Here is a 12,093-nt window from a genome sequence, read left to right on the forward strand (position 1 = left end):
ATAGTGTGACTTTTAATTTTTAAGTGAACTGCCCAAAGCTTCAAAACTCATTTTGATTTCAGTGTCATTTCAGAATCAGTGTGTGAAATCCAAATCAGTCATCTTATGAGGCCAGAGGAAGATCAAATTACACCTTCACATCAAATTCTGGAATAGGATCGACTTCACACGACACACACAGCAGCTGTGACTGAAGAGATGCCAGCGATGTTTATGGAGAACATTCAGTGAAAGGACAGTGTGTATGAATATAACATAATGTCCAGTAATCATCATGATTCCACAGCAGGCTTGGTCCCTGGAAATGACGAACAAAATAAATAAATCAAACATCATGTCAGAGGTCCTTAGTTCCTGTGGTATATTACAGTGGACTTACTTTAGCTCTCAGGAGGAGGCAGACAAGAGTTTCTGCGCGAGCGGCACATGTTGTTCTGTGAAGAAAACCAATATACTCTTAGAAGTTCAGAGAAATCCCATAATTCACAGGTTTTGAGCGCATTAGTGTAGTGCAGACTGTACCTTCTGATGCAGTCGGTAGTGAACGGCTGAATCCGCCAGCCAGGGGTGCTTCAGCGCTTCAGTGGCTCCTATCCTCCAGCTACACACACAGACAGATACACACAAGCTTTTAGCTTCCATCAACTACTGCCACTATACTGTGAGATGGGAATTCTCGAAAGCTCAGCGCTGCAACTAACCACGTCATCATGCGGAGTAAGAGTACGCTAGCAAACAATTATTGAGTACCTTTTATCCAGCACAAGCAGTTTGGAAATGAAATCCTTGGCTTCTTCTGAGACTTCTGAGAATTCATCCTCCTCGAAGTTCCACTGACAGGCCAAAATGTTGTTCAGCGTCTCATTGTTATCGTCGCCGAGGAAGGGTGACAAACCACTGAGCCTGGAAAATACAAGACATGCACAGACAAAACTGTAAATTTCACAAATAATTGCAAGGAAATAGCAAGTAACACACTGAATTAAATCAAAAACTGAAATAAAAATATAAATAAAAAAATGAATAATTAATACTAATAATAATTTTAAAACTAAAATTAACATAAAATATAAAAATGAAAGTTAAATTATATAAATCATATATATATATATATATATATACACTGTGCAGATTTTGCAAGAAAATACTAATTTGGACTTTTTATGTAAATTCATATTGTGATATAAAAATTTTATAAAAATCAGTGCAGAATTTATCATTCTAATTTTTCACTCAAAAATTGGTGGCAAATTTTACAAATAATTGCAAAGAAATGCCAAGTTACACACTGAATTAAATCAAAAGCTGAAAACTTTTCAGTGTCTGATAAAAAGTATAAGTACCCAAAATATACAACCAAAAAAAAAATTACATGAAAACTGAAATTATTAAAAGCCAAGTAAAAATACTAATAAATACTATAATAGTAAATAAACACTGAAAAAAAAAATTATTTAGGATATACTTTGAAACTATTTTCACTCAAATCTCTAATTATAAAGAAACGTCACACTGAATTAAATGTGAAAATTAGAAAGAATGGAAAAGTATTTTCTTTGTAAAACACTCCTATAATCTTTGTTTTATTTATAACTTCAAATAAACAAATAAGGACAGTGCACATCAAAAACGTCAAACGTTATTGTCAAATACTGTACTGTTACATGCTAGAACATCTTCCAGTGTTCGTGTGACTCACAGCATGTACACGATCACACCCAGACTCCACATGTCCGTGTTGAACGACACAAAATCATAGTTGATCACCTCAGGAGAGAGAAACTCTGGCGTCCCGAAACTCACACGCAACTTCTCTTTGGGCTGATACCTGAAGAGAACCAACGGCTCTTAACTCAGATGCTTTCTCATTTCTGAACAAAGACATCAGTGCAGTGAGTACTTACTTCCTGGCCAGTCCGAAGTCGATGATCTTGACTTTATGTGTGAGTCTGCTGACACATAGAATGTTCTCTGGCTGCAGGCCACAAGAAACAACAAGAGTTGTGAAGGTCACTGTGGTTATTTGTCAGCCGTTTTTCCTCTAATGACAGATCAAAGTGTTTTATTGTTGCTTCACACTGGATCTCTGCTTGTACCTTTAGATCCAGATGGAGGATATACATTTTGTGTATGTAATGCAAGCCTTCACAGATCTGCCTGATGAACATCACTGTTTCAAGCTCTGTCAGCTTATAGTTCTCATCGATGATTCTGTCGAAGAGTTCACCTCCATCAACACTGTTCAGAGAGATCGGCACATAATCACTTTAATTAACTTTGCAATCCTCACTTGTAGTTATCACCACAATTATTAAGCTACTCAGATTTTATTATTACAATTTTAAAGTCAAAGCTAAAGTAGGTTCAAGTTAGTATCATCACTACTTTTAGTCACAACATTAAAAACTTTTAAAAGAAGTAAATGAGGAAAAACAAACAAAAAAGCAATACACATACTATTCAAGTACAAGGATAACGTCATTCCTGGACTCGTAGGCTGCGTAGAGCTGGATCAGGTTGGCGTGGTCGAGCTGGTTCATCACCTGAATCTCATTCTTCACTACCTCCTGTCAGATAAAGCACATTAAAATATTATTTTACAACTGAGCACTATGTGCAATCCACTGAGCCTGTAAAATACAATTTATACACCAACAAATTTGTGGAAATCAGAAGTCTCAAAACTCATCCTTTCTAATCACCCTACTACTTGCCCGCTTGATCCTATTCCATCTCATCTCCTTCAAGCCATTTCTCCTGCAGTTGTACCTGCACTCACTCACATCATCAACACATCCCTCCACACTGGTGTTTTTCCCTCATAATTTAAAGAGGCTCGTATAACTCCACTACTTAAGAAACCCACCCTCAACCCATCTCTTTTAGAAAACTACAGACCAGTTCCCCCTTCCATTGCAAAAACACTCGAACTAGCTGTGTTCAACCAAGTCTCTACATTTCTCACACACAACAACCTCCTTGATACCAACCAATCTGGCTTCAGAAGTGGACATTCAACTGAGACTGCCTTGCTCTCAGTTGTTGAAGCTCTAACACCGGCAAGAGCAGAATCCAAATCTTCAGTACTTATCCTGCTTGATCTGTCCACTGCTTTTGACACGGTTAACCACCAGATCCTCCTGTCAACCCTACTGGCAAAGGGCATCTCAGGAACCACACTCCAGTGGTTTGAGCCTTACCTATCAGATAGGTCCTTCAAAGTATCTTGGAGAGGTGAGGTGTCCAAGTCACAACATCTAACTTCTGGGGTGCCTCAGGGCTCAATTCTTGGACCACTTCTCTTCTCAGTCTACATGGCATCATTAGGTTCTGTCATTCAGAAACATGGCTTTTCATACCACTGCTATGCTGATGACACTCAACTCTACCTCTCATTCCATCCTGATGATCCAAAGGTAGCTATTCGCATCTCAGCTTGTCTAACAGACATTTCTTCCTGGATGAAGGACCATCACCTTCAACTCAACCTTGCCAAGACAGAACTGCTTGTGATTCCAACAAACCCATCACAATTTCACCATCAAGTTAGGCACATCAACTATAACTACTTCAAAAACAGCCAGAAGCCTTTCAGATGTGATTGAAGATCAGCTGACTTTCTCAGACCACATTGCTAAAACTCTCCGGATCTGCAGATTTGATTCATTCAACATCAAGAAGATCAAGCCCTTTCTTTGGGAACATGCTGCACAACTCCTTGTTCAAGCTCTTGTTCTGTCCAGGCTGGACTATTGCAATACTCTCTTGACAGGTCTTCCAGCCAGTTCTATCAAACCTTTACAATTAATTCAGAGCATGGCAGCAAGGTACATTTTTAATGAGCCAAAAAGAATACACGTCACACCTCTGTTCATCAATTTGCACTGGCTTCTAATAGCTGCTGGCATAAAATTCAAGGCAGTGATGTTTGCCTACAAAACTACCACTGGCTCTGCACCCATTTACCTAAATGTGTTATTTCAGACTTGTGTGCCCTCTAGAAGCTTGTGTTCTGCAAGTGAACTTCGCTTGACTGTATCATCCCAAAGAAGCACAAAGTAACTTTTACAGACTTTTAAATTTAATGTTGCCTCCTGGTGGAATGACCTCCCCAACTCAATCCTAGTCCTTAGCCATCTTCAAGAATCGGCTTAAAACAAAATCTCTTTATTTGACCCTCTAACTTTAACACTCGCTATTCTAATTATATTCAAAAAATAATAAATAAAAAAAATAATAAAAAAACAACCTTTCTAATCTTTTTGTAATCTATTTTCTTTAAATGTATTATGCAATTGTGTGTGTGTGTGTGTGTGTGTGTGTTGAATCAAAGTGTTAATTTAACACTATAAAAGTATGTATACATTGAAAATTGGTGTAGGTTTACGTTGACAGTTTCTACTCAGAAAATACTAGTAAATTTCACAAATAATTAGAGAGAAATAGCAAGTAATATTGAATTAAATCAAAAACTGAAATAAAAGGTAAATTTGACAAAAATATAAAAAAAATGACAAAAGTACAATAAAAATGTCTAAAATTTATGTGCAAACTTAAAATGTAATTCTCTTTCATGTTAAAAAAAAATGCAGATTTGTTTTTTTATATATATTTTTTCGTACCTTTTCTTTTTGACTCCTAGCTTTGATTATCTTTGCAGCCAAAGTAAGTCCAGAGGAATTTTCAATGCATTTATACACCTGACCAAATCGACCTCTACAAGGAGATAAAAGCAGACATCAGTGACCGTTAAGACACCTAAATATATATATATATATATATATATATATATATATATATATATATATATATATATATATATATATATATTTGTATTTGTAAGCAAGACAAAATATGTATTTTATTACATCAGATAACAAAATGTCAAACCAAGTGTCACTTACTTTAAATAAAGACAGCACAAAAACACACAGACTGAATATATTTAACTTTTTCAAGTACGTCCCATTATTCTACTAACCCAAACCAAACAGACTACTAATACTGCACTATGACTGCAAGTCGACATGTAGTTGTAAAGTTATTTATATGTAGCAGAATGTTTAAAGTGAACTATCAAAATAAAGTGTTACCTAGTGGAACGTAAACACTAGTTCTGAGAAAAGATCTTGCAGCATTTGTGCACAGATAAAGACACTCTAATATTTTGTTATCTGCGATGACTTTCAAACATGTCTAAGAGTCTACTTTTTTCGGAGCCACTGACAAAACAACATTTTAAAAGACTTCAAGGCGCAGAGCAGGAAGGACATTAGGGACTCTGTTGTCATAATTTTTCAAATACTATTGCATTAACAACTAGAAGAACATTCCCTTTGAAGAGATGGATTAACACCTAGTCATTAGTTTCCAGCTGGCGCGGAGGTACAGTTTCACATACCCTGAAATCTCAATGTAAAAATAACTGGCTTGACTATGAAGTTATGACTGTACGGTTACGCAATTAGCCTTTGAGAGGATGAGCAGAAATTACACTGCCTCTAAAACATTATGTTCTCAGCAATCAGTTCCAGAACGCAAGAAAAAAAATTCCACAGACCCTCCGAGAACCTCCTGTCGGTTGATAGTGTAGAAGTTGTTAATCTGGTTGGGTTTGGCAGACACCACGCGGTGGCTGAAGGGTGCTGGTGGAGGTGGGGTGCAATCTGTGGAGAAGATGGAGACGATACATAAAGATTAAGTTGACATGCCTGTTGACTAGATACATATGTTGTGTTTTGAAAGCAGCTTCCCAAAATGAGATGCTCAACAACCTGCTAAACTAGTTTTCAAGACACCCTTAGTCAACCAGCACTACTAACCGACTAAGGGACAGATTTACTAACAGTCTTTTGATATTAAAATAGCACTGTCAGGATTTATGCGCAGTAAAGGATTAGTGCTGAAAAGGTGTGGACACAGTTATCTTTGCGCCTGACCTTATAGAATATGCATTTGTAGGAGTTTCCCTTTCTGACGCAAAATTTCTGAGAGGGGATATTAATATGAATCACGACTTATTAATATTTGCGCAGATTAAATTAAAGGTATTTGTGCCATTATTTAATGCTGCAAAAAGCATGTCTTATAGTGGACGCTGAGTTGCGCTGTTCATGGTAGATTGTGTTGGTTATTATGGAAATTATCTGGTTGCGTCTGTGTTAATTTGCACATCGTAAATCACCCGCAGAACTTAGCACTTTTTTTGGAATTGTGCTATCACATCAATTTTCCCTTCTATACTATTTGCTCATTTTGGGATTATTGACGTGGTCGACTGATGATTGAATAGTTAAAGACTTATACATAATTGAAGTTTCTCAAATACTTTTGTTTTGTAGACAAAAAATATAAATTACCATTATGTATGAATTTCTTTCCGAACCTAAATTTCCCAAAACTAAATCTAGAGTGGATGGTAAGAAAATCATGTGAACTCATTCATGAAGATGGTTGAGAATGTCCAGAGAGTAAATTTTCCAAAATATGGAAAATATGGTTACATTTTTGTTTGTTCGCTTTAGGCATTCTACCAACTAGAAGTAAATTTGCAACTACATGTAAAATAGCAGTATTTAAACTAGAGTATTAGTAGACTTTCTGCTTAATATCTGCTAACACTTAATTTTGATGGTCCCTAAAACACATTGTCCAGACAATAAGTAACTTTGCAAATACATGTCAACGTATTCTAATAATCCTAACAGTCTACTTATATTCTAATGAGAGCTAGTTGACGTGTAGTTACAAAGTTACTTATAGTTAGTAGAATGTCTAAAGTAGACTATGAAATAAAGTGTAGCTTATTACTTTTATCAGTCATACAAAGGAACCACTGGGAATCTTACCAATGAAGAAGTGATCCTTGTAATCCTTGTAATCTTCATGCTCATAGTGCTCCTTCTTCTGTTTGCTGAAATCCAACTTGATTTCCACACCATCGGCTTTGAAAACACCACAGAGATCTTCAGGTTCATGTGGCTCCTGATCGCTCTGGTTTTCTCCCTCCTCAACCCTGCTCTTCTTGTGGTCATCCAAACCCAGATCTTCTTTTGTCACACGTCGTTTGCTGCTGGTAGTCAGTTCATCCGTCTGCTCAGACTCAATGCTAAAACAACCAAAACAGAACAGAGGTTGAAGACAGAAAACAAAACAAAGCCAAAGCTCAAATCTTATTTGCAAGAGCATCAGTGACATTGGGTGATAGGATCTGACTAATAGTTTGCCTTTCATGCACCACCAAGGTATCCAATAAAGGTTCAAGTCTAGGCTTTGTCTAGTCCAGTCAAGTTCTTGACTCGGCAAACCATCTCTATATGGAAAAGTCATAGTCAAGCCAGAATAGAAAAGGGCTGCCACAAAATTGGAAGCAAACAATTCTCTAGAATGCTGTGAAGTTAAGTTTTGTCATTAATGAATTGAACTAGCCAAACCCATCAATTAGTGGAAAGAGTCCACATACTTTTGATCATTTGTCCAAGATATGGAAACCCCATCAGATTTACAACTCACCTTTGCACTGAGTTATCAATTGGTGTAGAAGGCTCTGTATCAGGAATGCTGGGTTCTGAAGGACCTTCAGTAATTGTCTCGTCCTCCGTTCCCTCTACCTCCTGATCTTTGAGTATGTCTTTGGTCTTTGGTGGCAGCTCCTTAGTCTCTTCTTCCACTAGTTTAGCTGTTCCTGCTTGGACCTCCTCTATCTTCGGCTCTGCGTCTTTCATCTCATCCTCTTTCAGCTCCAGCATGACCTCATTCTCTTCTATCGAGCTGTTCTCTTGCTTAGGTTCAACTGGCTTGTCTTCCTCCAGGATAAGGTCCTGCTGAACTATAGTAACCAAGCCATCATCTGATTTCTGCATGCATTTTTCCAGATGTTGGGATGCTTCAGTGCGTTCTGCATTTTCTTGATTTAGTTTTTGAACCTCTTCAAGCAACAGTGCCTGCTTCTTCAAAGAGATTGTATCTACTGTAATATAAACATAATAAAGACAAAGACTAAATGTGAATGTAAAGTATATCAGTGTATTGTTTGGATTATGCACACAAATACAGAGTAGTTCATGTGATTTAAAAGATTTTTGCATCAAGTACATGTCATTAGGTTTGTCATCCCAAGCTTTTTGTCTGGATGGTATTAAATGTAAGTATCATGTATTAATTGAATTTTGTTTACCATTTGAATCAGGTGGTTTCTTCTTCTGTGCTTTGAGGCCTTTGAGGCTCAGATGAAACTTCCCATCTTTAACTTTGTGGTCTCTTAGCTTCAGAGCAAAGAAAGAAAATGAAATAAGTAGGTTAAAGTGCAAATAGTATTTGTGTTCATCTGCAACAAAATAAACTAAAAAACTGTAATATGTGCAGTGAATTTGTGCAATTATTCCAGGGTCGTTAATTGTGATATCAAAATTCTTGTAAAATGCACAACCGCGTGGTTCACAAACCTATAAAGTTAGCACAATGAAGCAAGGAGTTGTTTTGATCCAAGATGCTAGAGCTTGTAAGACTGTTATAGACACAAATATGAGTGGGATGGGTTGTTAGGAAGCACGATTAGTCTGGGAATAGTTTTAGGTAAGTGTTAGGGCATAAAAGTGCTGGTCTCCATTTGATTGCCATATGAAATACAAATAAAGGAAATTAATGCATAAATGGCATGGCGTCCCTAATGTGGCACCTGCAGTTGAAGTCTTTCCCTTACATAGCCTGGTGGATGTTGTGTGGGGATCTACACAACACAACACATGCTATTTTGAATGGCAAACAGTTGGGGGTGTGAAATTATAACCCAACACATAATTCTAGCTGACTTCATATATTTCCTTTCTCCAAGCCAATGTTCTACTTTCCAGTAATTTAAATCATAATGACGCCACAGGGAAGAAACTACAAAGACCAATTTAGTGACTGGTGTTTTGGCAAAGTGAGTGTCGAGCTTTTGAAGACCCTCAAATTGGCACCATACTTTCTATCTCTACTTGAGAAAGTTTCCATGCAATGAATGGAGCATTTTTATCATAACATCGCTTCTTACATTGTTTTCACAAAATACCAGTGCATTGTTTCACCTGGATGTACATGCTCTGATGATCAAGCACTGATCATCATTAACTCACCTTTATAGTGACAGGTTCATTGTTATCTGAGGTCTGGCATTTGCTGATCAGTTTGATTTTACTGTCCTTGGATCTGAGGGACGAATTTGTTTTGGTCTTCCGGGACGCCGGACCTTTGAACAAAATATCCATGATTTGGGAGGTTTTCACATTTTCTCCAATAAAGCTGACCACTTGCTGAATGCTCATCATCAGACTTTCCATTCCCTCCAGTTTTTGTGTTTGCTGCTCTGAGCGTTGATTTACAGCCAACATGATGCTGTTCATTTCTTGGCACATCTCCTTCATCTCATTGGCCGGTCCTGTTCGGATAACAGGAGGAAAATGGATATCTTCCTTTACCACTTTCAGAGTTTCAACATCTTTCTCAATTCCACCAATGTCCTGAGACATGCCATCGAGTCGGCTGAGCACTTTTTCTTGGATACTTATGAGCCTGTCCATTTTGCTGCTCAAGGTATCAATCCTACCCTTGAGCAGGTCAATACCTGTGCTGGAGTTAGCAAAACTCATGGTCTTGACTAAAACCAACTAGATTTGTGGACACACTACCAGAGATTCACCTGCAGAGGATATAGCTGGTAATTCAAAAAGGCATTGATAATCCAATAACAAGCTGAGCGGAAAACTCGTAAAAGACAGAATCTGGAAAAACACAAGACATTAAATCCCTCCAAAACAAATTGATCCATCCATCTCTTCCTTTCCATTGAACAACATATGGACCTTTACAAAGTGGAGGTCAGACTAAGAATGGATTGAGCCGGTCTCTGTAAATGTAACTGGTATGGAGGGGAGGGGAGGGGGGGGTGTTACGTCAGCAGGTCCCAGGGAGGGGCTATGTTTGGCTCAGGAATTGCTGTGTGATATGTGAGAAACTTTGAGTGCTAAAGCCATGTCAGATGCCTCCCTACCAGGTGTCAAAGGGGCCCTGGAGACACCCGGTTTCCAGAACGGCCTGCTCAGAAAATGAATGGAAAGAAACTTGAGTACTGACTTCTCTTTCACCTTGAGAGGGTCGATCAGAGACGTCATGCTATTTAAGATTTCACATTAATAGAACTTGCCAGGAATTCCAAGGGCTCAAATTCAGAAGGAATGAAGCCAGGAGTTGGGGAAGCCAAGAGCATATGAAGAGGTCAATTAAAAAAATGATGGGGAAAACTGAAGAAAAATATGGTGATGACATGGTGATGGAACTAAAATATGAGATGAGGAAAAATGCTTTTGTTTTCAAACAAATTGTTGTGTCCCCCTGAGAAACGCTGCATTCTCTTGTAAAAGTAAAGCTTTTCCCTACAAAACATTGCTTCTCTTGCAAAACATTTGCATTTTCTCTCAAGAGTGTTGCAGTCATCCACTAAAAAAGAATGTTGAGTTCTCTCACAAAGCATTTGAAATTATCATGCCCCACAATTGTGCTCTTCCAAAAAACACTTACGCTCTCTCAATATGTTTTGCAATTCTTTTGCAATAGTATCGCGCTCCCCTAAGAAATGTTGCATTCTCTCACAAAAGATTTATTCTCTCAAAAAGCATTTACGTTCTCTTTCTAAAGAATAGTGTTGCCCTGATAAATGTTGCATAATCTTGCAAAATATTTGCTCTCTTGCAAAAGTAACGCATTCCCCAAGAAATTATGCATTCTCTCGCAAAACATTTTCTCACCCAAAGCATTTGCTTGCACAAGTAGTCCATTCTCACAAAAGCATTGAATTAGCAAAAATTACATTCATAGTATTTCCCTCTCACCACATATTATTTCCATCACAAAGATTTGCTTCCCATTTACCAGAGATTGGTAAAATCCCCGTTTCACCATCACCATGCCATTTTCCCAAACCTCATCTGAGGTTGTTTTTATTAAGAAATAAGATTATGTTTCTTCTGATGTACAAACACCCTGGCAGTTGATGGCACACTTCTACTGGAAAAGAGGAGCCTGTGGACCCTCTCTCAACTGAAACTAGAGTTCGTGTCAGTGTTCTGACTGAATCACACTCTTCAGTCCTCTAAAAAAGCTCACTCATTCACAGATAAGACAGTTACAGATCACTTTTAACTTAGAGGATGAAATATGAAGCCCCAATTCACCCTCTACCATATAATACAGGTAACTTGACCTTGTTCGGATCACCATAAATGATATTTGAGTTCACAGTCATAATGTTGTTCTTTAAAGATATTGAATATCCTCTTAAATTACATATTTCTCAGATTTAATCCTCATGCTGCAAACCCAGATGTCTTCTCCCAGAATAGCATAAGAGGCGCTACTCCAACACTATAGTCATCATCTCATAGTCACAGGCATCATTTGAATTTATACACACACACACACACACACACGCACACACATGCAAACACACACACACACACACCGTATTTACTTGCAAAAAGTGAATTGGCCATTGACAAGTCTGCTGGCAAGTCTCAAGAGAAGCAGACTTCTGTTGTTTATTTTCACAATGTTCTGGCACTGGACATCTGACACTGATGCTGCTGTGAAAAGTGGGACCTCATTCATATCAGTGTGTGAATCACCTGTCCCAGGACACCAACAGATGACAGAGTAGAAATGTAGATGCTGCTCATTACAGGTTGTAAGACGAAATAGATACTCTGTGACAAGTCAGCACAAATGTGTTCAGAGACACCTCAAGAAATCAAACCACCATCAACAGACATTTCCTTTATACAAATTATTAGATGAATGCATCCTTGAATAGGAACCTGGAAATTTGAACATGCTACCATTGAATTATTATTATTATTATAAATGACTCTACACATGGGGGAGGGAGGAATGTTCATTTAAATAATGTAAGAAAATGCATATAATAACAATAGGCTTTATTTTCTTTCAGTTTTCAGTTCAGTCTACATACTCATTTATATAACTCTATTTATTAAAATTATGAAAGATACATTATGCATACATGATTTAAATGACATTATTGATGTAAGGGTATGCAGA

The 12,093-nt window shown here is 37.6% G+C and overlaps 1 protein-coding gene across 1 annotated transcript; it reads right to left on the bottom strand.

The window, feature by feature from the left end:
* Nucleotides 1-182: 182 nt before the first annotated feature.
* LOC113039623 (myosin light chain kinase 3) lies at nucleotides 183-9,854 on the bottom strand. Its single transcript, XM_026197582.1, has 14 exons — nucleotides 9,117-9,854; nucleotides 8,177-8,264; nucleotides 7,513-7,969; nucleotides 6,849-7,108; nucleotides 5,561-5,666; nucleotides 4,623-4,716; nucleotides 2,458-2,567; nucleotides 2,097-2,238; nucleotides 1,905-1,975; nucleotides 1,700-1,828; nucleotides 751-903; nucleotides 523-601; nucleotides 380-434; nucleotides 183-298 (listed from the first exon to the last, which is right to left on the bottom strand). Exons 1-13 carry the CDS (start codon nucleotides 9,627-9,629, stop codon nucleotides 381-383), a joined length of 2,256 nt encoding a protein of 751 aa, XP_026053367.1. The 5' UTR covers nucleotides 9,630-9,854; the 3' UTR covers nucleotides 183-298; nucleotide 380.
* Nucleotides 9,855-12,093: the final 2,239 nt, after the last annotated feature.

This window comes from Carassius auratus, chromosome 2, assembly GCF_003368295.1.
Source record: "Carassius auratus strain Wakin chromosome 2, ASM336829v1, whole genome shotgun sequence".
Taxonomy (NCBI): domain Eukaryota; kingdom Metazoa; phylum Chordata; class Actinopteri; order Cypriniformes; family Cyprinidae; genus Carassius; species Carassius auratus.

Bases quoted from the DNA above. Each gene is read 5' to 3' on its own strand.
- LOC113039623 (XM_026197582.1), bottom strand. From the start codon at position 9,629: ATGAGTTTTGCTAACTCCAGCACAGGTATTGACCTGCTCAAGGGTAGG. The intron at 7,109-7,512 runs GTGAGTTGTAAA...TGGTTGTTTTAG, and splicing joins ATTGATAACTCAGTGCAAAG to CATTGAGTCTGAGCAGACGG. The intron at 4,717-5,560 runs GTCTGTGGAATT...ATCTCCTTGTAG, and splicing joins CGACAGGAGGTTCTCGGAGG to AGGTCGATTTGGTCAGGTGT.